Source organism: Mobula birostris, chromosome 2 (genome assembly GCF_030028105.1).
Source record: "Mobula birostris isolate sMobBir1 chromosome 2, sMobBir1.hap1, whole genome shotgun sequence".
NCBI lineage: Eukaryota > Metazoa > Chordata > Chondrichthyes > Myliobatiformes > Myliobatidae > Mobula > Mobula birostris.
Genome location: NC_092371.1, coordinates 142,748,524 through 142,776,306, shown reverse-complemented (window position 1 = coordinate 142,776,306; position 27,783 = coordinate 142,748,524). Strand labels below are relative to the sequence as shown.

At 40.7% G+C, this 27,783-nt stretch overlaps 2 protein-coding genes across 6 annotated transcripts in view; one reads left to right on the top strand and one right to left on the bottom strand.

Annotated features, from left to right (window-relative positions):
* rngtt (RNA guanylyltransferase and 5'-phosphatase) overlaps positions 1-549 on the bottom strand; it is a 384,142-nt gene extending 383,593 nt beyond the window's left edge. For all 4 annotated transcript variants that reach the window (XM_072249966.1, XM_072249979.1, XM_072249970.1 and 1 more), the window contains exon 1: positions 96-549. In XM_072249966.1, the coding sequence (XP_072106067.1) occupies positions 96-159 (64 nt within the window). In that variant the 5' untranslated portion in view covers positions 160-549. The remainder of the gene's footprint in view (positions 1-95) is intronic.
* A 6,844-nt stretch (positions 550-7,393) lies between these two features.
* pnrc1 (proline-rich nuclear receptor coactivator 1) lies at positions 7,394-26,967 on the top strand. 2 transcript variants are annotated; one of them, XR_011884197.1, is made up of 4 exons: positions 7,394-8,174; positions 9,611-9,988; positions 16,562-16,783; positions 26,434-26,967. XR_011884197.1 is itself a non-coding variant. In XM_072249951.1 (2 exons), the coding sequence occupies exons 1-2, from the start codon at positions 7,770-7,772 to the stop codon at positions 10,073-10,075; spliced, it is 870 nt and encodes a 289-aa protein (XP_072106052.1). In that variant the 5' UTR covers positions 7,396-7,769; the 3' UTR covers positions 10,076-11,753. The 2 variants fall into 2 exon arrangements, 1 of the variants encoding a protein (XP_072106052.1); XM_072249951.1 differs by lacking the exons at positions 16,562-16,783; positions 26,434-26,967 and having other exon boundaries at positions 7,396-8,174; positions 9,611-11,753.
* The last annotated feature ends 816 nt before the right edge of the window (positions 26,968-27,783 follow it).

Genomic DNA, 27,783 nt, shown 5'->3' with positions numbered 1-27,783 from the left:
GTTTTGTATCTCAAGAAATCCACAAGTGTGCGCATTGCAACTGCGTGGATTACTTGGAAATGCAAGCATGGAAACTTTACGTTCCTGAAACTCACCTGCAACGGGTTGCCCTCTCCTTGGGCAGTGCAGCCACCGGGGTGGCACCGCACTGTTGTACATGTTGATGTTGCACACCTATACTAATAAAGCACCGACTCCAAAAGATCTTCAGTCTTCAGGAACTGGCCCGCACCGCAAGAACAAAATGTTTATTTGTGACCAGCGGCCCTCAGCCACCAGTGATGCAAGGAACCGGTTTGCCTCTCCCCTGACATCAGACCTGAGGCCCAGGCTTTGCGGCCTCCACCCGGCCACTTCCCGGCTCTCGCAGTTAGACTTTTTATTTTCTTTAATATCAACCAGCTGAAGAAAAGTATATGAAGCCGAGTTGGCAACTCCGGCGGTTCCGTGCGAGCGCGGAAAAGCTGCTTTTCAGCAGATCAGAGTCACCGTGGGGTCCTGGCAACCTCTCCAGCGGCCTGCAGCCAGGGATCGCGCACGCCCCGACATTGCGCATGCATCACGTGTGCTCGCCGCCAACACGGGCTCGCGCCAGCCGCCGGCTGCAGGTCGCGTTCCTGTGAGAAAGAGTCCTGATTCTGAAGTTTCAACAATCTCTGAGAAACTAAAAACAAACAAAAGAAAGAAATAAACGCACAAAACAACTATAGTTCAAAAATGGAGGTAAAGTAGGCCAAAGAACGTTGGCGCTTGCAGTTTGCGTTTTAACATCAATGCTATTTTCATACACAAATTTCTGTACAATGCGGTTGGGCAATCTCTATATAGAAAACGGTAAAATTGCAAAGTAATTGAAATTTTTTTAAAAATAGAAGTTTTGGAGGAAAGGAGGCTAAACTTTTTATTTTTGTATTTCATTAGATGCCCATACACGCTGTTACACAAAACACTGCATATAATAGACACAAAAGACTTGCATGTAATTCCCTTTTCAAGCCACCTCCACCTAAATTCCTTTGCACACCAGGTGTGGAGACCTGCTCGATTGTACCCCCATTTTAAATACGAGCCCATATAATAATGCAATCCAGTGATATTTCCTTCATATTTCAATTATATTGAACACACTTGATACAGAATTTACACCCAACCTGATCCAAACCAACAGACGTGTGATATGATTTAAAAGTTGCAATATACAACCATGTATTGACTGTAACATATGAAATGTTGGCTGCACACAAAAACTGTGTGTTAAATTTTATGTGAAATACACTACTTAACGCTGTAAAAAGATGCTGATGCTGGCGATAAGATTGGAGAAGCCCAAACGGTTTTGTTGCATCTGAGGACTATTTCATATCAGATCTCTGGTTTCCCAGAAGTATTGTCCCAAAGATACTTCTTTGAATGCCCTGTGTGCTCCCAAAATGAAAGAAACCTCTTCAGAGAGTATTTTGGAGGCTTGTAGTAGCTAGGTGCCATAAGGGTGGTGCTGGGTCCAATGTTGTTAGTCCTCTATAGTTGCAATTTCATTGAGAATATAGTTAGTAAGTTTGGAGAGAATGCCAAAGTTGGTAGGGTAGTGAACAGTGAAGAATGTTAGTTAAGATTATAACAGGATCTAAAGATCAACTGGGAAATTAGGCCAAGGAATGGTAGATTGCATTTAACTTGGACAATGGTGAAGTTTTGCATCTTAAGAAGTTAAACCAGGGCATATAGAGTGAACAGGAGGCCCTGGGAAAGTATTGCAGAGACCTAAGGGTACAAGTACATAGTTCCGTAAAAGTCATGATACAAGTAGATCCATGCTCAAGAGGGCATTTGGTGTGCTTGTCATCATTAATTACGACGTTGAGCGTAAGAGTTGAGATCAATGTTCCCTCTAATTTCTAATGATCAGTGTGTGCAAAAATCTTGTGCTGTGCAATTTTTTGCCCAATGACAACATGTGGGCACTGAATTTTATATATAGAGGTATTCATTTTAACAGCTAGCAAAACACTGTCAATAACAACTTTTGATCTCAACTGGATTTGATCGTTTTCATTCACGTTCATCTGCACTAGCAGCCCTGTAGCAGGTAATGAAGGATTTTCTTGCTGAAGCTTTTGCACATCGTCCATATATGATTTGCTTGCTAAATGATGCTTTAAAAAAAATCAAGTTTCCAAATATCACTCCACTTCTTCCCACTTGCAAATCTTCCAGCAACTTTTGCATCGTGACAATACATGCAGCTAACACCAATTTCTGTATTAAACACCAGTTCCTATATTTCTTGTAACTGCACATTCCTGACCTCATGAGCTTTCAGTGTAGCAGTTTCTACTGTTTCATTGAGCCATTCCACTTTAAATAAACTAGCAGTTATTTTATGCTACATGTCCTTTGCTTCTTAGGAATTTGACATAATGAATCAATAATTTCTTCAATAAAAACAATATAAATAAACCAGTTCTAAAATCTGCAGACAAATCATTGCAAACTCCACATTGTCAACACCCTCCACATCAGAAACCAGAAGGGGAAATGTGATTGTGTACGATCATGAAATATACTTAACATGCCCACGAGGTAGAGGGTAACAACCTTTTGTGCACAGTTTAAATTCCTTTGTGTGCTAGTGGCAAAAGATGAGTGCACACGCACACCGTTCAGATGTCATGTTACAACTGCACAAGATGTTCATGAGACCACACCTGGAGTATTGTGTGCAGTTCTGGTTGCCAATAACGGAATAACAGGGAACTTTTGATGGCTCTGGGTCTGTACTGGCTGGAATTCAGAAGGATGAGGGGGGATCTCTTTGAAACCTTTTGATTGTTGAAAGGTATAGACAGAGTAGATTTGGAAAGGATGTTTTGCATGGTGGGAGAGTCCAGGACACGAGGGCATAGCCTCAAGATAGAGGGGTGTCCATTTAAAACAGAGATGCAGAGAAATTTCTTTAGCCAAAGGGTGATGAATTTGTGGAATTTGTTGTCACATGCAGCTGTGGAGGCCAGGTCATTGGGTGTATTTAAAGCTGAGATTGATAGGTTCTTGATTGGACATGGCATCAAAGATTACGGGGAGAAGGCCGGGAACTGAGGTTGAGGATGAGATAGGAAAAAAAGGATCAGCCATGATTGAATGGCGGAGCAGACTTGATAGGCCAGATGGTCTAATTCTGTTCCTATGTCGTATGGTCTTATAATGCCATTAAGCTAGAAACGATGCATAAAAAAATCATAAGAATGTTACCAGACTGAAGTGATTGTGATATCAGGAGTGACCGGTTAGGCTGGGTCTTCGTTTTTTCCTGGTTCTCTGAATAGTCACCATCTTTTCCTCAGCTTAAGGAAGTCTAAATTTAGAGAGCATAGATTTAAGGTGAGAGGAGTGAGGTTTAAAAGGCACCTGGGACAACCTTTCCACACAGAGGGTGTTCTGTTGAAATAAGTTGCCAGAGCAAGTGGTAGATTCAAAGATTCAAAAAACTTTATTGTCATTCTAACCGTACATCAGCTCTGCAGGGCAGAATGAGACAGCGTTTCTCAGGAGCAGTGCAATCATAACATAACAAATGCAACACTATATAATAAACATAACAATAAATAGTAAAATACAACAGCCACATGTCAGTTAAAATCAAGTTATAAGTGTCCAGTGCAAGTTAAAAGTGTCCAAAAGCAGAGTCAGGTAGAGCAGCTATTTAGCAGTCTGACTGCTAGGAGGAAGCTGTTTAGTAGCCTTGTGGTTTTAGTTTTGATGCTCCTGTAACACTTGCCTGATGGCAGAAGAACAAACAGTTCACGGAGAGGACGTGAGGGGTCTTTAATGATGTACCGTGTCTTCTGGAGGCATCGACTCTGAAAGAGATCTTGGACAGAAGGTAGGGAGACCCCAATAACCTTCTCTGCTCCCCTAACCACCCTCTGCAAGGCTTTTTTGCCCACAGCACTGCCGCTGGAGTACCAGGTTGTGATGCAAAAGGTCAACACACTCTCAACCACACCTCTGTAGAATGTAGTTAAAATATTAGTGGGGAGCGATGCTTATAGATGCACATACAATTGCATTTAAAAGACCTTTGGATGAGTACATGGACCAATCACTGTCAATCTGGGTTGGTATGGACTCGTTAGGCTGAAGGGCCATTTTCATTGCTGTATAAAAATGAATCTAGGAAAACGGGACTGACTGGTAGGCGACTTGGTCAACATGGAAAAGCTAGGCTGTAGGGTCTGTTTCCATGCTATATAAATGTATGGCTCTATATTGCTCATGGATTCCCAGAGTCTGTCATTTGGGTTGAAGTAAAGCAGGATCTGAATTGGGTGACTGACATCCAAGGTTCCAAACAGAATAATAACATCTGGTTTCTTTGTAACATAAGGAATACCCAAGGTTTATGAACACATAAAAAAGCATTCTGTATCTGCATTATCTCTCTCTCTAGAATACAAGATATTTGCAAAGCAAATATAAAAATATTAGTTTCATTCACAAAATTCATGACAGTCCCAAAAGGGGGAGGGTTAGGCATGGGGCTTAGTGACCCTATCCCATAAAAATCCAGTTCCACTGAAGCTCCAAACCCTCATCCCTCATCACCAAGAAGATGGGCTACACCCTGGACACGATGTGAAAGACTGGCTAGGACAGAGGACTCTGGCGAGATACTGTTGGTGGCCTATGCCCCGGTAGAAGTAAAGGGCTTAAATAAGTAAGGCATTGCATGTGGAGAGAAAAAAAAAGTATCTCAAATATAAATTTACCACAAAACTGGTGGATAAGGTAGTGAAAAGGCATTTGCTATGTTCGCCTTCATAAGCTGAGGCTTTGGGAATGAGAGTTGGGAGGTCATATTGCAGTTGTACAGACAACTGGTTAGACTGCACTTAAGAGTATTTATTGTGTATGGTTCTGATCAACACTCTGCAGAAAGATGGGGTACGAAAGAGTGCATAAGAGATTCACCAGACTATTGCCTGGAATGGAGGGCTGGAAGAAAAATGATACATTGGATAGTCTGGGTTTATTTTGTTTGACTTTTTTTCCAAATTTTTATTATTATTTATTTTTATTTTACAAAGCAGCACAGCGTGTCATAGAGCTGATAGAGTGCAGCATATTTACACAACCATCCCATGACAGGAAAACAAGTAAAACTTAGAAACAGAAAGAAGTTCTAACTTTAGTTTAAATTGACTTTAAAATGTTTATAAAATAATGAGAGGTGTAGATGGGATCATTTTTTATAGGCAGGGAACTCTACAATTTAGAGGGCACTGGTTTAAGATGAGAGCGGAGACATTTAAGCAGATCTGAGAGTTAGGTGTTTTCCAAGAGAGTGCTGAGTATCTAGAGTGAATTATCAGAGGAAGTTGTAGAGGGAGATGCAATTACAATTGGGGAGGAGCATGGTAATGTAGTCGTTAGCACAATGCAACCCGGGTTCACTTCCAACGTCTTGCCGAATTGTTTCAGCCCAAAAAGTCGACCGTACTTTTTTTCATAGATGCTGCCTGGCCTGCTGAGTTCCTCCAGCATTTTTAGATTAGATTCAACTTTATTGTCATTGTGCCGAGTACAGATACAAAGCTAATGAAATGCATTTAGCATCTGACCAGAAATGCAAAGAATAGTGTTATTTACAAAATAACTGTGAATAAAAAAGTGCTACAGCACACAAATATAAAAGTACTGAGACAGTACAATACAGATGCAATACTGTTTAGCGCTGTGATTAGAGGTTCAGCAGTGTCACAGTCTCAGGGAAGAAGCTCTTCCTGTGTGTGTTTTGTATGTGTTGCTGGGATTTCCAGCATCTGCAGATGTTCTCTTGTTTGTGGGTTCATTTCCCACCGCTGCCTGTAAGGAGTTTGTACGTTCTCCCAGTGACCACGTGCATTTCCTCTGGGTATTTCAGATTCCTCCCACATTCCAAAGATGTACTGGGTGCTAGGTTAATTGATCATTGTAAATTGTCCCATTATTGGGCTAGTATTAAATTGGGGTATTGCTGGGCGGCATGGCTCGAAGGACCAGAAGGGCTTATTGAATTGAATTGATTTGACTTGGCTTTAGTACTTACATCCTTCATATACATGAGTAAAAATCTTTATGTGCATTGTGCAATTTATAATAAATAGTCTGTACAACAGGTCAATATAACATAGAAATACAGTTATGTCAGCATGAAATAAGCAGTCTGATGGCCTGGTGGAAGAAGCTGTCCCGGAGCCTGTTGGTCCTGGCTTTTATGCTGCAGTACCATTTCCCGGATGGTAGCAGCTGGAACAGTTTGTGGTTGGGACGACTCGAGTCCCAAATGATCCTTTGGCCCCTTTTTACTCACCTGTCTTTGTAAATGTCCTGAATACTGGGAAGTTCACATCTACAGATGCGCTGGGCTGTCCGCACCACACTTTGCAGGGTCCTGCGATTGAGGGAATCACAATTCCCATACCAGGCAGTGTTGCAGCCAGTCAGAATGCTCTCAATTGTGCCGCTGTAGAAAGTTCTTGGGATTTGGGGGATTTATGCCAATAAATAAAAAGAAACAATGTTTAAAAGGTGGTTGAATAGGTACTTGGAGTAACCCAGATAGGTCTCACATTGGCATGGACAAGCTCGCTTCCATGCAGTGTGTTTCTGTAAAATAATATGTATGAAATAATAGCAAGCATAAAATCAGCGCTAAGCGTTCCGCAGTTTATTGCGTTAAATCAAAACAAAACATTGGATTTTAAATCTGCTGAATCTCGAACAGGCATATGTTAAAGTGACTATTTCTTCTCTAAAATGATAAGCAAATTTCTAAATAACAATGTAAGGGGAAAAAATTAGAATTGCCTGGGATTTCAGTCTTGGTTTTGGTGGCTAAAAGCAAAACTGAAAAGTTATTTTCAAATTCCAGTGACTAGAGTATTTCGAAATCAATACAGGAAACGATCACGAATATTCTGGGATATTCCTTATTTAAGAATAAACGGGCAGGGAATGAATTTGGCCGGGTTTTAAGATTACTATATTCAAACTTTCAGGAAGTTCACCCCATTGACTATCACCACGGCTGTTGTTCGGAAAGTCCCATCGCCGCAATTCGGGCCTTTCAATTGTCAGCTTTAAAGGCGTAGACAAATGAACATTAAGAAATACTACTCAGTAACTCAAGGACCATTGCCGTGATTTGATAAACTCATGCCACGTAGCATGAGAAAAATGAGCAAACTTCAGCCAGTGATACTCTTGTCCCGGGTACGGTTTCACTCTCTTGCCCCATTCCCCAACTATATCAGGACTCAGCCCTGCAGGCTAATGATGTCATAGGACTGCCTGAAGACACGTGGGTCCGGACGGAGGGCCGCTATTGGCCGAGGCGGTGGGAGCGGAGCGTGGGTTATAAAGGTACTGCGGACGCCCTTCAGCTGTTGTTGAAGACGAAGGAAAGTGGAGTTGTTTTTGTTGGTGCTGTGTGTATAGTGAGAAACTAGTCGCCATTCAGCGGTATTTGTAAATACCACTAGGACTCTTCACTTGGGCGGGTTGGGTTCAGGTAGACTGTGTTTTGGTGGGTTTAGAAGCGATCCGGAGTGGGGAGAGTCAGCGGTGAGCGAACAATCGCAGGAAGTAGGTCGCTTCAGTGCGGCCGCCATTTGTTGCCTGAGTAAGCCGCGTAAGGAACTTTTCCTTTCGCCACCGAGAAAGGCGTCGACGCCAGCTCGCCATCTTCCCACAGAGCCTTCGTTGAGTTCAGCAAGGGGGCCGAACGTTGCATGGTGACTGCGGATGTCCGTCGCTCCTCACGTCCTTTTCTCGGGGTTTTAGCCCGACGTCGCAAGCGGTGGAGGTGGTGTGGGGCCGCGATGCACCCGCTGCCTTTGCCCTGTCCGCCGTCAGTCCCCTTCCCCGTCAGTGCCTACAATAGCGCCAAGACCGCCGCCGGTCACTGCTACCGTCCGCAGCAGCAAAACAAGTCGGCGGCCAGCCGGAGTCGGAAGTTACGGTCGGCTACGTCCACCATTACGCTGCTCCAGAAACACACGCATCAGCAGTACCTGAGGACGCAACAGCCGGGCTGCCGGAGCGCAACCGGCGCCACGTCGACGGGCCCGAGGACCCCCCTGGTCGCCGCCGCTGCTTCGTCCGCATCGGTGGACGAGCGCATGAAAGAAGATAAGGTAAGAGACCTGTTTAGCGCTGTGAATTCCCTCTCCCCTCCTCCCGGGGTCCGGAGCTGGCCCGCAATGCGTGCCGGCGGGAGGTGGAAGGTTGGGGAGTTTGAATTTGGAACCCTCGCTGATCGGCTTCGCGCTCTTTATGACTCCGGGGGCGTTCGGTGTCCGGTGCTGGGACCCGACCCGACCCGCGCTTCGCCTCGAAGGCTACCCGAGTGAGGACGAACCGTTGCTCGGCAGCTTGACCGAAACTTTGGTAGTTCGCTGTTAACTGGACCTTAGCATTTGATGTTTAAATTGTATATTCTCGCATATATGGCTGTAAGGGGTTAGGAAAAGTAGTTTTTCTTTTCGTTCTGGAGTTGATAGATTGAACGACCTAGGGTTTGACATTTGACTACCCCCAAATGACTGGGTATCACAAATCTAGGAACCAAGGGGAAGGTGATATGGTAGGGCTAAAATTTCTTTTGTAGCAAAAGGCAAAATTGGAAGGTTGTTTTCAGTGGACTTCCAAAGGACTTGGTGATAGTTTTCTTGGTTTGTTACCTATTTAAGAAGCAGCTTGGATTTTAAGTTTTCCAGTTGGCGGTGTAGTTGATACTAATTATATGCCACAGGAAGATCTCAAAGGATAAGTTGCAAATATACTTCAGTCTAGCAGAGTAAGGAATGCCTGTGGGAGAGCAGATTAAAAATTGGTGCCGAAGTTCAGGGGGCATTTTTTGGGATTGCACTTTCATTGATCCTTTCGCGTAGCAGAACAAATGCAGTTAATGGCATAGAATTAGCAGGAAAGTTGTTTTGCTGTAAGGGAAAACATCATGGGACTGGGAGAGACATCGTAAGTTAAAATGCATCTGTAGGGTAACTGGAGTTAGCATTTTGGGTGTTTCATCAGAGCTAGGCTCATTTTCCTGAAAACATTAGCAGTTTGTCTTTCAACACACTGTCTGACCCTAGTACTGTATTCCAGTATGTACTTGTTTGTGCTTTTTCTATCTAAGATTTAGTTGATCCACAGCTGAAGTGCAGTATATGGTGAATACACTACTTACAATGTGACGATGCTAAGGTTTTTTTTGCATTTTCTTGGAGATGGCGTTATGAGGAGACATTAGTTCACTTTAGAACAGATGGTCATGGAGTAATGCAGCATAAGAAACGGCATTTCAGCCCAACTTTTCCAAGTTGACTGAAATATCCACCACAGCTATTGGTTTAGATTTGCCTTGCCGTTAATCTTGTATACAGCAATATCTAGCACATTCTTGGAGGAAATAATACCTGACAGTGAGAACAAAAGGACTTCCTCCAATATAAGAAGCATTACACAATAATTGCAAATACTTCAGTTTGAACTATGTAAGATTTAGCACACTTGTAACCATGTTGAGGTACAATATACATTGTAGCCTAATGATTTGTTTTTCTTTCAGGTGACTAAATCAAACATGGAAAGATACAAAGAAACAATATCTCCTCATTCACAGTTTGTATATTCTGTAAATAAAACAGAAGAATGCTTTCAAGCCTTAAATGCAACTAAGAAAAGAAATAAACGTAACCTACTGCCGAAAAAAGCATCTGTAAAAAGAAATGAAAACAGCCATAGCCAGAATGTGCCTGAAGGCTGCAACATTCTCAAAAAAGAAGGGGGAAAGTCTATTACTCCTGGAAACAACTTCAGAAGGCTAAAAATACAAAAAGTTGGTCTGAGGTCGATAACAACTCTTCAAGGAGATCAGAACTATGCTGGGCCAAAGTTTAGTGAGCCGCCATCTCCCAGTGTTCTACCTAAACCACCAAGCCATTGGGTAGGGGTACATACTGATTATTCTGAAGATGGAAATAAGGAAATAATGACTGTCCATTTAAAAACTTTACTGAAAGTTAATGCATAATTCAAGAACATTTAAAGTTTATGTAATTGAGGTAAAGGCTGTCATTCGAGATTCAACATTGTGGCAGCAGTAGGTCCAGCATTTTAAACTATTGTAAATTTGATTGTTTTTGGGATAAGCATATACATACAAGTGGTGCTAGTGATAAAGTGGGATTGTGTATATTAATGTAAACCATGTAATTATTTGTATATTTTCATATACTCAATTTCAAAGGAATTATAGTTTCATATGAGAATTTGTCTTGTTGGTGAGCCGAGTTATATTTTATATTTTATACATGAGAGGAAAGCTCTAGTTGAAAGCTAGAGCGAAATTTTATCCTCTGCAAATGCAAGAAGTGGTGATGTAAAATATTTGACAATCTGAAATGTTTTTGAGAAAACCTATGGTTTAAGAAGTAATTGATTCAAGCACTGCTTTTATCTGCACTACTGACTATTACCATGAACAAGGTGCACTTTCATCTTAACGGGTGTTAAGTATATGATGTGAATTTTAATCTTATCACCAAATTAAAGCTCTTGCTCAAGGAAAAGGGTTCATTTTCCACAGTTGGTCTGTTGGTAAACAGAACCCTGTGCACATTTTGTTGGGCATGTAAAATATGTAATCTTGAATGGTGTTGATAAATTTTCTTTGAAAATTCCCTTCACCAATTTGCCCCAAACCTGTGCCTACGAAGTAACTAGTAATAGGAACAATGATATATCTGCTCTGTTTCCTGCATTTCCAGTTTCTGGGAACAAAGTCTGAGACATTCTTTTTGATAGTATTGTGGTCCTTATAGAAATGTCTATTATTTCAAGTTTGTCAGACACTTCAGTCCTGACTTACCATGTCATGAGCCAAGATATACATTGTACCAGTATCCTGCTTTTTTAAAAAAAAAAAATATTTGCTTATCTTTTAAGAAAAAAATTTCAGACAAGTAACATTCTGGTCTTTATTGAGGATTTAAATATTGAATTTTTGGTTCACATTTAAAATGAACTTGAATTAAACAACAATATCTGCATATTTTAAGAGCTCTTTCAAATGTTCTTTAAAAAAAGTTTAACCTACATAACATCAGTAAGTCTGCTACATGATTAAATGCTCTATTGGCAGACATGAGTTCATCTGAATGAGAATAAGTTGTTTCAACAATATTTTTGCTGAGCACAAATTTGGTAACTATCTGAAGTACAGTTACTGGTATAGTTTCCAACGGATTCCCTGCAGCCACATTGTTTATTAAAATTCTGGCTTAAAACAAACTCTTCATGCTGGAAATATTTGTTTATTCATTTTGGATCACATGGTGTGGTCTGCACCAAAACTGAATTGGAATCTTGTTATCTTATGCTATATTGGGATTAGGAGGGGGGAAATAAAGCACTGGAAAGTGTTCTGTGTAATTTGATGCCAATTTGAGTCCCAATTTTATGGTAAGACTTGAATTAGTACATAGATGTATAAGTCCAAAAGATGGAATAGTTGATTAATGTTTTATTCCTATTCAAGTCATTTATTTACCATTTTAAAGGATAATGCATTAGGATTAAGATGTATGTTGCCATTTAAAATTGGTATTTTCCAAAGAAAGCTGGCATGCTTATTGCTACAAGTTTTTATTGTACTATTCCTACAAATTGGCAAATTTCAAAAACAAATAAAATTCAATTTGTCTCCCTAATGATTGTCATGTTTATTTTCACCATATTCATTTATTAGTCATGTAATAACATTGTGTACAGTCATTGTGCCTCCCTGCCTGTTGTCACATTTGGGTATCAAGTTTATGAAATTACAAAATAATTAAATGTACGATGTCATTCAGTGGTAGAAAAACACATGAAACTAAATTTCATAAGATAGATGAAGATAGCTATTCCTGATTTGGCATTTAAGAGGTATAGAAGCATGTTTAATACCCATCACTCTTGGTCCTTTATAATGTATATAGTGATGATAAGTAGTCTATTGAATAACAGGTGAAAAGATTTGTAGTTAAGGTTTTTGACCCCAGCGATGATGACAGAATTGCAATAAATTTCTAATTCAAAGGTGAGAACTGGCATGATCTGGGTTTAAGACTTGATATCAAGAAACCATTGTCCTTGTAGTTGTTGAGGGCTAAAATGTTTTGTCTATCATGGCAATACTTCCGTGGTGACATTTTAAAGCAGGGAAAGGAATGTAGTTTGCAAAGCCTCAAGCAGAAGTAAAACACGTGCATTAGACCTTGCATTTTGCTTGCAACTAGCATTTTCTAGTTCAATGTATATCTCTTCTGATCACAGGTGCGAATACCTTCATTGGCCTTCTGATTAACCAAATTCAAGCACAAAACAAAAAAAATCTTTGTATAGCAAGCTTTACCAAAATCCATAAGACTCATTGTACTGGATAGAATTTTTCTTCAAATAATCGGGTAGCTCAAAGGCTGCCTTTGGTTCTTGCTACAAATTCAATTACCTTCCGACTAATCTGCTTCCTTCTAAGAAGAAACCAAACCATTCACTTTTTTTGAATTGAGCTTTGAATACACTACTATATTTCATTAAAATCTATCCCTTGCAGTGTAATGAGTTGTTCTGTTGCCCAGTGTTTGAACTATACCTGATGTCAGAAACTGCAGTGGTACTTGTTTAGGTCAGCAATGGCATATTAATGTGGTGAGTGAGGGCTGGAGATAATTGCCATAGGGTGCTGGTTGTTTTTTTGGTATTTGAAGTTCTAAAGGTTTACATGGCATAATAGTGTAGTTGATAGTGTGACTACCTCACAACCCCAGCAATCTGGATTAAATTTTCACCATTTTTGTTTCTGTGGATTGTGCAGTCACTGACCACATGAATTCTGTCTGGAGCTCCAGTTTTCTGGCCTATTAATTACCTTCACTGCAGGTGCTGTCTGACTTGCCAAGTATCTGCATTTTTTAATTACCACAACATTTAATTACTGTTTACACTAGATATTGGACTGCTTCCATTACAAAGGTGGAACATTAATGGCATATTTAACTGTTGCTTCCTTGCAACCTGGGTTGAATTCTGATGTTCAGTGCTGTCTGTACGTTTCCCCTGTTTCTGCATGGACTTCCTCCAGGTGGTCTGCTTTCCTCCCATATTTTGAAGACAAATGGATTGGTAGACTAATTAGCCATTATAAATCATCCCTAGTATGTAGGTTAGTGGTAGAAACCATGGGTGTAGTTTTTGGGATTGTGGAGAGAATTAAATGCAATATTAGTATAAACAGGTCCTTGAACGGACTTGGTGGGCCAAAGGTCATATTTTTATGTTGTCCAAAGCTAAGAGTGGTAGGGGAATGCTTTTAGTGTCTCGAATAAGCAAGAATGAATGAATGGCTGGCTGGCTCCTCAGTAGAAACGAAGGCCCTATACCATTGCAGTAGATCTCCAGAGTTCCATGAGAATCCACACAATCTAACTGCCTAACTCTTCCAATTATCACAGCTATAGTTGACCACTCAATGATTGTACTTTAATTGGCACTATCCAATACCCAAGCAGGCCTTTAATAAGGACAAGCAGCATTTACAGAATCTCTGATGGTAATGATCTTCCAATAAAAGTTTCCTATGCTTGCTGTCCAATGTAGCCTGAACACCAAATCATTGAATACACTTTCTAGGTCTATGTTTTGAAGGATATTCTAGTGCCAATGCCTTTAATTCTATTTGGATTGAATTTGTTGCTGGTTTATTTTGCTGAAATGATAATATTAAGGTTTCAACTCCATTCAAGTCAAATAAGGTAGACTAAACGTCAGGTAATAATTCATGCAGGACAGGACTTGCATTTTATTATGCAGAATATGGCCCAAGGAATTGGGGCAATAATAGCAAGTATATTGACCTGAGTCTATTTGTAAAATCTTTTATGTAAACCAATATTTGGTACATTGGGAGATTCATGCATTGGGTCACAAATAATTTTCCAACAGGAAACAACTGGAATAGGTTCGATTGTCCCTAGCTTCAATCGATTTTAAATAGATGATTTTCTGGAGCAGCTGTATTTTGGTTAATGGGAATTTCTCATTTTGTGGTTAATTGCTTTTGATATAATGGAAATTCTAGAAATTCTGAACTTACTCTGCCTCAGTTATAATTGAAGAGGTCTGTCATTATGTCGCTGAAATTATTTGAAGCATTTTGGGTGTAAGAATTGTAATTCATCAAAATATTTGATTTTTAGCTAAGAAATAATAACTTAATATGGGAAGCATAATATCAAAGAATATTTCAGAAGAAAATGTCAAAAATTGACTGATCAAAGTTAAATCAGTCAAAAAAGTACCCACTTAATGTGACTAAGATAGAATTGTATAATCATACCTTGACAAAGTTACATGGGCATTTAGCACTATTATGTGGACATGAGACTATGGATAAGACAGGGCAAATACAGTGGTGCTACAAAGTTTGTGAGCCCTGTAGAATTTTCTCTACTTCTCCAGAAATATGACATAAAATGTGATCAGATCATCATGCAGGCCCTAAGACTAGATAAAGAGAACCCAATTAAATAAATAACACAAGAAACATTATACTTGTTCATTTATTGAGGAAAAATTATCCAATATTACATGTATTTGTTGAAAAAAGTATGTGAACCTTTGCTTTCAGTAAGTGGTGAGGAAACCCTGCCCCCTTGACCAGCAATAATTTCAACCAAACTTTTCCAGTAACTGTTGATCAGTCCTACACATCGTCTTAGAGGAAATTTAAGCCACTACTCCTTACAAAACTATTTCAACTCTGTTGTTGGTGGGCTTCCTTGCATGAACTGCCTGTTTCAGGTTCTTCCACAACATTTCTATAGGATTAAGCTCAGGACTTTGACTCAGCTATTCCAAACCACAAATCTTTTTAAACCATCCTGTTGCTGATCTACTCTTGTCTTCTGGATCATTGTCTTGTTGCATTATCCAACTTCTATTAAGCTTCAGGTGATGGACTGCTACCCTGACATTCTCTTGTAAATTGTCTTCATACAATTTTGAATTTGTTTCCTCAATGATTACAAGCAGTCCAGGCCCTGGGGCAGCAAAGCCACCTAAACCATGATGCTCCTTCCACCAAGCTTCATGGTTAGGATGATTTATCTAGATGTGCATGCCATTTTCCCTCTAAAGATAGCAATGTGCATTTCTGCCAAAAAGTTAAACTTTTCTCTCATTTGTAAACAGAACATCATCTCAGAAACATTGTAGAACATCCAGGGGGTCTTTTGCAAACTTGAGATGTGCAGTAATTTTTTTTGGAGAGCAGTGGTTTCCTTCCATGAACACCATTCTTGTTCAGTGTTTTTCTTATAGTAGACACATGAACAAAGATTTTAGCAAGTTCTAGAGATTACTATTGCATTCTTTATGACCTCCTTTAGCATTGTATGTTGTTCTCTTGGTGTGATCTTTGCAGGACATCCACTCCTAGGACTGATAAACACTCAGGTCTTTAGAAATGCTTTTGTAGCCTTTTCCAGCTTGATGCATCTCTACAATTCTAAGGTCCCATGAAAGTTGTTTTGATGGCAGCATGGTGCACATAAACAGATCTTTCTTGAGAAGAGCAAGCTCTGCCAGTCCTAACTTGACGTGTCTATTTTAAAAGGCAGGACACCTCTACAACCCACACCTCCAATCTCATCTCATTGATTGGAATATCTGACTCCAGATAGCTTTTGGAGAAGGGATTAGCCCAGAGGTTCACATACTTTTCCCAACAAATACATGTAATATTAGATTATTTTTCTCAATAATTAAATGAACATGTATAATGTTTTTATGTTACTCATTTAATTGGGTTCTCTTTATTTAGTTTTAGGACTTGTGTGATGATCTGATCACATTTTAGGTCCTATTTATACAGAAATAGAAAATTCTAAAGGCTTCACAAACTTCTAGCATCACTATCTTGCACAGGTATTCAACAGAATGGGTCAAATTATTCCCTCTGTAATGCCAATGAGAATCAGCTGGTAGTTTTTTATTGTACAGGCTACCACATTTGATTTAAATATAATGCTTTAGTTTTTATTTATGACCCATGGTTATAGGCTCATTGGACCACCGAGAGGCACAGTAAAATGACCATTAGCTACACAGGTTCTTTTTTATTTTATTTACTTATCACAAACAAGTTAATATTTCAGCTACCAAAGCAAATCTATTAAGCTATAGTAATATTAGACATCTGCTTGCCATTAATTAATTATATCAATACCTATGAAAATTAGGCATTTTACAGATATTCACCAGAATTTGATTACAATGAATAGACCATTCTTTTTCCCATTTGAATTACATCTGATCATACAGATTCACTGCTTCATGTTTATGAAAGTAGCTTGGGTTTTTATGTTGTAACTCAAAAAATAAAGTTCTATACATTGGTAATCTAGTTTGAAGTGTGAGTAGTTGCAGGCAAACTATTGTAAAATGGCTAACAAGCATTTTCTTCTATCTTGTTAAGGCGTGTAGGAAAGGTCTCCTGAAATTACAGCACTATGCAAATTGATTACAGCATCATGGAGAGTTAAATGGAAGGAAACTAAAAGTGTTTGACACTAACAAGGAAATGGAGCATCTTGGTTACAGCTTTAAGAATGGCGGAAGTTTCATTAGAAATTTGAAGGTCATAATAAAGCTATGAATATCAACAGATAAAGAAAGATGAAGAACAAGCTTATCAAAGGTAAGAGATTTTAGATTTTCCAGGAATGGGTAGAAACTCCAAGGAAATTCAACTATATTCATTTTTTTTGCCCAATGTTGGGAAATGAAAATAAAGTTTTATCCAAATTGTAATTTTTAATTGTAATAAGTTTGATGCAACTTGTAACTCAGGGTTTACGTAGAAAGCATACAGTCTGAATCTGATATAAATTGAATAAATTACTCAACAAAAGGTTGAATGATGAGTGGAAAGGGTGATTGAGACAAAGTGCAGTGGATCTGGCTAATTGGGGCACATCGAGTCCAGTAAATTTTGGCCCAATTAAGGGGCTGCCTCAATTAGCTAATTTCTTGGAACTAGCTTTAAAAAGGCAAACTATGTATTTAAAAGAAATTCGGAACACATTAGAACACTACCAACACTACACTACTATAAAACTGTGTTTTAGTTCCTAATAGTTACATGATGGAGGAATTCATACAGTGTAGGCTGCCGTGTTCTTTTGATTGATTGTAAATGAACAAGTCAGCGCAGATGCCTAGTGCAGGTAATGGACTGCTTTCATTGCCTTCCTGGATAAAGTAGTGTCAAAGATCACTGCTTTTGAAATCAGCATTGGTCAGCACAAATGAATAATATAACATAAGTATGTGCAACTGACACTGTTTAAAAACTGTTCAGCAACAGTCTCCTGTCCCAATTAAGTCGCATTGTGTCCCATATAAACGAAAACAATCTTACGATTTGTTTTTGTAATCTAAGAGTTGTCCCAAATAAGCAGCAGTCCAATTAACTGATGGTCCAATTAGCTGGAATCCACTGTACATAGAAACATAATGTTCACGAGAAGTAATTAAAGTACTGAAAAAAAATCTTTTGAGTTTATCTTTAATTATGCATGTCCGCTAGATACTGATAGACAGTCAGTGGTGTAGTGGCATCTTCACCGGACTTCAAGGCGAGTGGTCCCAGTTCGAATCCGGCTGGCTCCTTGCATGCTTTCCACCTGTGTTGGTTTGAGCCTCGAGCTGGCAGCTCAGCCTCGTAAAAAAACAAAAGAAAAGAAGCAGCAGGGTTGCTGCCAGATGTGCCACAAGGTGCAGAGAGAAACAACAACTAGATACAGACATTTATCTAAACAATAGTTCTTGGAGTGGTACACCATTCAGGTTTCCGGGCTAAAAAATGAGTAATATATAACAATTCTTTGTATTAACCATTTGGTACTTAGCCTGTTTTAGAAGTGGGAAAAAGAAGATGCTGAAGTATTGAATTCTACAAGGGATGGGAGGTTCTGTGGTCGTGACAGAGATTCCAGGATGGTTTGTTGCCTCCCGGGTGCCAGGGTCAAGGATGTCTCTGATCGCTTGCATGACATTCTGAAGTGGGAGGGTGATCTGCCAGATGTTGTGGTGCACATCGGTACCAATAACATAGCAAGGAAGAGTGAGGAGGTCCTGGTGAGTGAGTATAGAGAGCTTGGTAGGAAGTTGAAAAGCAGGACCTCAAGGGTGGTAATCTCAGGATTGCTACCTGTGCCACATGCCAGTGAGGGTAAGAATAGGATGCTCTGGAGGATGAACAAGTGGCTGAGGAAGTGGTGTAGGGGGCAGGGTTTCAGATTTCAGGATCATTGGGACCTCTTTTGGGGCAGGTGGGACCTGTACAAGAGAGACAGATTACACTTGAACTACAAGGGGACCAATATCCTTTCAGGGAGGTTTGTTAGTGCTATTGGGGAGACTTTAAACTAGATTTGCAGGGGGATGGGAACCAGAGTGCCAGAGCTGACAGTGGGGCTGGGGTGAAAATAAATGATGTTAAAAGTTCAAGCAAAGCCGCAAATAGAAAGGTTGTGAGTGGTGGTAAAAATCTTCTGAGGTGTATATATTTCAATACTAGGAGTATTACGGGGAAGGCAGATGAGTTGTGGGCGTGGATTGACACATGGAATTATGACGTTATAGCAATTAGTGAAATTTGGCTACAGGAGGGGCAGGACTGGCAGCTTAATATTCCAGGGTTCCGCTGTTTCAGATGTGATAGAGGCAGAGGAATGAAAGGTGTGGGGGTAGCATTGCTTGTCAGGGAAAATGTTACAGCAGTGCTCAGGCAGGGAAGATTAGAGGGCTTGTCTACTGAGTCCTTATGGGTGGAGCTGAGAAACAGGAAAGGTATGGCCACATTAGTGGGGTTGTATTATAGACCACCCAATAGTCAGCGAGAATTGGAAGAGCAAATCTGCAGAGAGATAGCAGGCAACTGCAGGAAACATAAATTTGTAGTGGTAGGGGATTTTAATTTTCCACATATTAAACATAGAAACATAGAAAATAGGTGCAGGAGTAGGCCATTTGGCCCTTCGAGCCTGCACCACCATTTATTATGATCATGGCTGATCATCCAACTCAGAACCCCGCCCCAGCCTTCCCTCCATACCCCCTGACCCCCGTAGCCACAAGGGCCATATCTAACTCCCTCTTAAATATAGCCAATGAACTGGCCTCAACTGTTTCCTGTGGCAGAGAATTCCACAGATTCACTACTCTCTGTGTGAAGAAGTTTTTCCTAATCTCGGTCCTAAAAGGCTTCCCCTCTATCCTCAAACTGTGGCCCCTCGTTCTGGACTTCCCCAACATCGGGAACAATCTTCCTGCATCTAGCCTGTCCAATCCCTTTAGGATCTTATACGTTTCAATCAGATCCCCCCTCAATCTTCTAAATTCCAACGAGTACAAGCCCAGTTCATCCAGTCTTTCTTGATATGAAAGTCCTGCCATCCCAGGAATCAATCTGGTGAACCTCCTTTGTACTCCCTCTATGGCAAGGATGTCTTTCCTCAGATTAGGGGACCAAAACTGCACACAATACTCCAGGTGTGGTCTCACCAAGGCCTTGTACAACTGCAGTAGTACCTCCCTGCTCCTGTACTCAAATCCTCTCACTATAAATGCCAGCATACCATTCGCCTTTTTCACCGCCTGCTGTACCTGCATGCCCACTTTCAATGACTGGTGTATAATGACACCCAGGTCTCGTTGCACCTCCCCTTTCCCTAATCAGCCACCATTCAGATAATAATCTGTTTTCCTATTTTTGCCACCAAAGTGGACAACTTCACATTTATCCACATTAAATTGCATCTGCCATGAATTTGCCCACTCACCCAACCTATCCAAGTCATCCTGCATCCTCTTAGCATCCTCCTCACAGCTAACACTGCCACCCAGCTTCGTGTCATCCGCAAACTTGGAGATGCTGCATTTAATTCCCTCATCAAAGTCATTAATATATATTGTAAACAACTGGGGTCCCAGCACTGAGCATTGCGGTACCCCACTAGTCACTGCCTGCCATTCTGAAAAGGTCCCGTTTATTCCCACTCTTTGCTTCCTGTCTGCTAACCAATTCTCCACCCACACCAATACCTTACCCCCAATACCGTATGCTTTAAGTTTGCACACTAATCTCCTGTGTGGGACCTTGTCAAAAGCCTTTTGAAAATCCAAATATACCACATCCACTGGTTCTCCCCTATCCACTCTACTAGTTACATCCTCAAAAAATTCTATGAGATTCGTCAGACATGATTTTCCTTTCACAAATCCATGCTGACTTTGTCCGATCATTTCACCGCTTTCCAAATGTGCTATTATCACATCCTTGATAACTGACTCCAGCAGTTTCCCCACCACCGACGTTAGGCTAACCGGTCTATAATTCCCCGGTTTCTCTCTCCCTCCTTTTTTAAAAAGTGGAGTTACATTAGCCACCCTCCAATCCTCAGGAACTAGTCCATATTGATTGGGACTCCCATACTGTTAGGGGTCTAGATGGGTTAGAGTTTGTAAAATGTGTTCAGGAAAGTTTTCTAAATCAATATATAGAGGTACCAACTAGAGAGGATGCAATATTAGATCTCCTATTAGGAAACGAGTTAGGACAAGTGACGGAAGTGTGTGTAGGGGAACACTTTGGTTCCAGTGATCATAACACCATTAGTTTCAACTTTATCATGGATAAAGATAGATCTGGTCCTAGGGTTGAGGTTCTAAACTGGAAGAAGGCCAGATTTGAAGAAATGAGAAAGGATCTAAAAAGTGTGGATTGGGACAAGTTGTTCTCTGGCAAGGATGTGATCGGTAAGTGGGAAGCCTTCAAAGGAGAAATTTTGAGAGTGCAGAGCTTGTATGTTCCTGTCAGGATTAAAGGCAAAGTGAATAGGAATAAGGAACCTTGGTTCTCAAGGGATATTGCAACTCTGACAAAAAAGAAGAGAGAGTTGTATGATATGTATAGGAAACAGGGAGTAAATAAGGTGCTTGAGGAGTGTAAAAAGTGAAAGTAAATACTTAAGAAGGAAATCAGGAGGGCTAAAAGAAGACACGAGGTTGCCTTGGCAGTCAAAGTGAAGGATAATCCAAAGAGCTTTTACAGGTATATTAAGAGTAAAGGGATTGTAAGGGATAAAATTGGTCCTCTTGAAGATCAGAGTGGTCGGCTATGTGCAGAACCAAAAGAAATGGGGGAGATCTTAAATGGGTTTTTTGCGTCTGTATTTACTAAGGAAACTGGCGTGAAGTCTATGGAATGAGGGGAAACAAGTAGTGAGATCATGGAAACTGTACAGATTGAAAAGGAGGAGGTGCTTGCTATCTCGAGGCAAATTAAAGTGGATAAGTCCCCAGGAGCTGACAGGGTATTCCCTGGGACCTTGAAGGAGACTAGTGTTGAAATTGCAGGAGCCCTGGCAGATATATTTAAAATGTTGGTGTCTATGGGTGAGGTGCCAGAGGATTGGAGAATGGCTCATGTTGTTCCGTTGTTTAAAAAAGGATCGAAAAGTAATCCGGGAAATTATAGGCTGGTAAATTTGACGTCGGTAGTGGGTAAGTTATTGGAGGGAGTACTAAGAGACAGAACCTACAAGCATTTGGATAGACAGGGACTTATTAGGGAGAGTCAACATGGCTTTGTGCGTGGTAGGTCATGTTGGAGTTTTTCGAGGAGGTTACCAGGAAAGTGGATGAAGGGAGGGCAGTGGATGTTGTCTACATGGACTTCAGTAAGGCCTTTGACAAGGTCCTGCATGGGAGATTAGTTAGGAAAATTCCGTCGCTAGGTATACATGGAGAGGTGGTAAATTGGATTAGACATTGGCTCAATGGAAGAAGCCAAAGAGTGGTAGTAGAGGATTGCTTCTCAGGGTGGAGGCCTGTGACTAGTGGTGTGCCACAGGGATCAGTGCTGGGTCCATTGTTATTTGTTATCTATATCAATGATGTGGATGATAATGTGGTAAATTGGATCAGCAAATTTGCTGATGATACAAAGATTGGAGGTGTAGTGGACAGTGAGGAAGGTTTTCAAAGCTTGCAGAGGGATTTGGACCAGCTGGAAAAATGGGCTGAAAAATGGCAGATGGAGTTTAATACAGAGAAGTGTGAGGTATTGCACATTGGAAGGACAAACCAAGGTAGAACATACAGGGTAAATGGTAAGGCACTGAGGAGTGCAGTAGAACAGAGGGATCTGGGAATACAGATACAAAATTCCCTAAAAATGGCGTCACAGGTAGATAGGGTCGTAAAGAGAGCTTTTGGTACATTGCCTTTATTAATCAAAGTATTGAGTATAAGAGCTGGAATGTTATGATGAGGTTGTATAAGGCATTGGTGAGGCCGAATCTGAAGTATTGTGTTCAGTTTTAGTCACCAAATTACAGGAAGGATATTAATAAGGTTGAAAGAGTGCAGAGAAGGTTTACAAGGATGTTGCCGGGACTTGAGAAACTCAGTTACAGAGAAAGGTTGAAAAGGTTAGGACTTTATTCCCTGGAGCGTAGAAGAATGAGGGGAGATTTGATAGAGGTATATAAAATTATGATGGGTATAGATAGAGTGAATGCAAACAAGTTTTTTCCACTGAGGCAAGGGGAGAAAAAAACCAGAGGACATGGGTTAAGGGTGAGAGGGGAAAAGTTTAAAGGGAACATTAGGGGGGGCTTCTTCACACAGAGAGTGGTGTGAGTGTGGAATGAGCTGCCAGATGAGGTGATAATTGCGGGTTCTTTTTTAACATTTAAGAATAAATTGGACAGATACATGGATAGGAGGTATATGGAGGGATATGGTCCGTGTGCAGGTCAGTGGGACTAGACAATGGTTCGGCACAGCCAAGAAGGGCCAAAAGGCCTGTTTCTGTGCTGTAGTTTTTCTATGGTTTCTATGGAAGTATGGTTACCACAATTGATAGAGGAGGCCTCATTATGTACGTAATACCTTGTTTAAGACAAAAATGAATATCAGAAGGATAACAATAATTGTTTGTCAACTTAAGTATCAAAGAAATTGATACAACTTGGTTTTTCAGTTCACAACTCAAGTTCATTAACTTGAAGCTGATGTTACTGATTCACATTATTAACACAAGGGTAATTTGTAGTAGAATTTTGTTGTCGTTTATAATATGGTCAGGCATTTTGTCAGAAGATCACCCATCTTGACTTAATTCTTGCAAGGAAACTGCTATCAAAACTTTAGCTTAATTATATATGTCCTATAATATGACCAAAGACTAATGGATGTATAAGACCCCAAGACAAGGAAGCAGAAATAGGCCATTCAACCCATTGAGACTGTGCCACCATTCCATCATGGCTGATTTATTATTCCGCTAAACCCCATTCTCCTGCCTTTTCCCTGTAACATTTGACATCCTAATCATAAACCACTCAACTTCCACTTTAAATATACCGAATGACTTGGCCACCACAGTAACTTGCGACAATGAATTTCACAGATTCATCAACCTCTCGCTAAAGTAATTCCTCTACATTTCTGTTTTAAATGGATGTCCCCCCAGTTTTTAGGCTGTGTCCTCTGGTCCTCAACTTACTCCTTATAGGGAACATCCTCTCTACATCCACTCTGTCTAGGCCTTTCAATAATCGATAAGTTTCAATGATATCCCCCTCTCATTCTTCCAGACTCTAGCGAGTACGGGCCCAGAGCTATCAAACGTTCCTCATACATTAACCCCTTTTAGTCCTGGAATAATTCTTGTGAAACCCTTTGAACCCTCTCCAATATTAGCACATCTTTTCTGACATAAGAGGCCAAAAACTGCTCTCAATACCCCAGGTGCGGTCTGACCAACACCTTATAAAGCCTCAGCATTAGATCTTTGCTTTTATATTGTTGTCCTCTTGAAATGAATGCTAACACTGCATTTGCCTTCGTTACTACTAGCTCAAGCTGGAAGTTAACTTTTAGGGATTCTGCATGAGGACTTCTAAGTCCTTTGCACCTCTAATTTTCTAATTTTCTCTTCTTGTACAAAATAGTCTATGCTTTTATTCCTTCTACCACCGTGCATGACCATACACCTCCGTACCCTATATTCTATCTGCCACTTTTGTCTAAGTCCTTCTGAAGCCTCCCTGCTTCCTCAACACTACTTGCTCCTCCTCCTATTGGCCACAAGCTTCGCCTCAAAGTTATCAGTTCCATCATCCAAATCATTAACATATAATGTGAAAAGCAGCAGTCCCAACACTGACCCTTGGGGAACACCAACAGTCACCAGTGGCTAACCAGGAAAGGCCCCCTTTATTCCCACTCTTACCCTCCTGCCAGTCAGCCAATCTCCTGTCCAAACAAATATCATTCCTGTGATACCATGGGCTCTTGTTAAGCAACATCATGTGCGGCACCTTGTCAAAGTTCCTCTGAAAATCCAAATATATAACATCCACTGACTCTCCTTTGTCTATCCTGTCTGTTATTTCCTTAACGAATTCCAACAGATTTGTCAGACAAGTATGGAATAATTTAAAATTATTGCAAAATGATTCAGACTTCTCAGGAAATAATCAGGTGTTGTTCACCATTCAACTTAACATAGTCCAATTCCCATATTCCCATGTTCCGTCTCAATTTACCTAGTTCAATTACCCATAGAGAAGCTTCAGGGGAGGGAGGAAGCCTCCCTTCTCCTCCATTCCTACAGACCATGCTGGGTCAATGAGACATAGAAGCAGAATTAGGCCATTCAACCCATTGAATCCACTCTGCCAGTTCATCATGGTTGATCCCGGATCCCACTCAACCCCATACACCTGCCTCTCAGCATATCCCTTGATGCCCCGACCAATCAGGAATCTAACAACTTCCACTTTAAACATAACGATGGACTTGATCTCCACCGCAGTCTGTGGCAGAGCATTCCACAGATTCATCACTCTTTCGCGAACAAAAATTCTTTCTTTCTTCAGTTCTAAAAGGTTGCCCCTCAATTTTGAAGCTGTGCCCTCTATTTCTGGATACCCCCACCAGAGGAAACATCCTCTCCACATCCACCTTATTTAGTCATTTCAACATTCAGTAGGTTTTAATGAGGTCCCCACACATTCTTCTAAATTCCAGTGAGTGCAGGCCCAAAGCTGCCAAACACTCCTCATATGTTAACCCCTTCATTCCCAGAATCATTTGTGTGAACCTCCTCTGGACCCCAATGATAAAACATCCTTTCTGAGATAAGGGGCCAAAACTGTTGGCAATACTCCAATACAAAAGTTTACTGTAATATTTATGATAATTCTCTCTAACATTAAAAATATTTATAAAAGTATGTTGAAGTATTGTAACATAAAATAACATCAAATTGTCCAGAAAATTTACCATTTTTCACCACAAAAGCCTCAATCTTGTCTGATAATTGAAATTTTACTATAGTCTGTATTATGAAGTATCCGTTAGTCTTGCGAGACCATTGATCTGTGCCTGGAAAGTCTTCACTCTCCTGGGCAAGGTTGTATGGAAGACCAGCAGTTGCCCATGCTGCAAGTCTCCCCTCTCCACGACACCAATGTTGTCCAAGGGAAGGGCATTAGGACCCATATAGCTTGGCACCAGTATCATCGCAGAGCAATGTGTGATTAAGTGACTTGCTCAAGGACACGTTCCCTTGGCAGGGGCTTGAACTCACAACCTTCAGGTCGCTAGTCCAACGCCTTAACCACTTGGCCACGTGCCCACACTCCTCATTACAGAAGATCCCTTGCATCTAATGACAGAATTTCATGAGTGCTGTTCTAGATGGATTTATAATGTTTGAACCTTTGTAAGCAAAATATTAAATTGTCAGCTGGCCTTTTAGATTTACATCATTAGCAGAAAATGTAATAGAAAATAAATCAAGAAGTAGAATGCATGAGTGTATGTTCAAAGTCCCTTGAAATTGAGGATGACTTGATCTGTGTAATAGTAATGAACAGACAATAGAAGAAGAAATAACTTAGACAAAAATGAACGTGAAAGTCTACTAATGTAACTAAATTCTAGTGGGATCCTGTGTAGAATATGACATAGGGTAAGAAGTTGAAATCAGCAAGTCATCATGAGGTTAGACTAGCCTAGTGCAGACATCCCACCTCTCCTGGGAGTTCCGGGAGTCTCCCGCATATCGATAGCGGCTCCCTGATGCCCGCAAATTATATACAATATCCCGGAAATCAATTTTTTAGAGAGGGAGGGGAGAGGAAAAAAAAAGAAAAAGAAAATGAATGAATCCTGCTTGATCTCTCTTTGTGCTAAGCAGACATATCAGTTTTCTCTGTGGGCAAGCTTTACAGTCGACCTCTCTCTCTCTCTTCCATATTCCATCAGTTCAGTTACTGCCATCTTTAATGATGCTGAAATCATCCGGACAACTGTTGGTGATGAAGTACAAAAGCCTGGAGAAGAAGTTCCCAAGGCTGGCGGTGACAACCTGACTACGCGAGGCTGTCCTACATGGGCGGGACGCGTTGGCGCCTTAAAGGGGGTTAGAGCGGGGTTTAAATTGGAACGAAATTCCAAAATCATCCACTAAGACATCTTTAAATATGCACTCACAGCGGGGTTTTTTCCCTGAAACACTTCCACTTACAGGTACATCGAAGCCCGCGATGGGCTGGGTTTAAGCACAGCCATTTTCAGAAGGAAAAACGATTTTAATAAATACCTGGCCCCCGCTGAGATCTCATCATTAGGGCAGTGAACTGTCTACCTGTGCGGCGCACTTTATATGCATTTTGAATTACACTTTATTAAATAATATGGTAATATATTGTTTTATGTGGTGTGTGTGATACATGTATTGGGGCTACACCGTGTCCGGACAGAGGTTGTTTTGTGTTTTGTTTGTGGACAATCAGCCAGATGACAATAAACTTGAACTTGAAGATACAGAACTTCTAAATCACTCATTTAAGATCCCCGGCTCTGTGTGTGTGTGTGTGTGTGTGTGTGTGTGTGTGTGTGTGTGTGTGTGTGTGTGTGTGTGTGTGTGTGTGTGTGTGAGAGAGAGAGAGAGAGAGAGAGAGACTACGGACGTATATGCAATCGGACGTTGTCGGAATGGACATTAAGTGGCACACACCTGTAATAAGCATACACCTTATGCTTTTATTTCTTTTAGGGACCACAACATATTAGGGAGGCTAAGTGCAGGGAAGGCTGCTCAAGTATTTCACAGTTCTTTTCAGCAGAAAACCAAAGTCTGACAGAGAAGGTCACTAGAGCTGAGGTGTACTTTACATCTTTCATCGTTGAACATAATCTGCCATTCCGGGTGTGTTAGCACACAGGGCAAGTTATTCAGGAAAATGTTTCCTGATTCAGAAATAGCAAAAAACTATGCCTGCTCATCACCCAAGACAGTAGCTATTGTGAACATGGCACATTAAGACAGAATTCAGAAGTCAGCTGTCTCACAAAACACTTATGAATCTGATGTCTTGCAAATTTAACAAATTAATTGACACAGACTGCTATGAGGTTGAGACTTCCGGTTGAGACCTCCCTGAAATGAGTTTTTGTAGGGTGGGATCTCTGCTAGTGCAACTTCAATGGCTAGAATATCTCTGAGTGTCTCTGCCACAGAGAGCTGTGCAAGCTAGCTCTATAGTACCCGACGCAGACTGGGAGACCGCTTTGCTGAACATCTACGCTCTGTCTGCCAGAAAAAGCAGGATC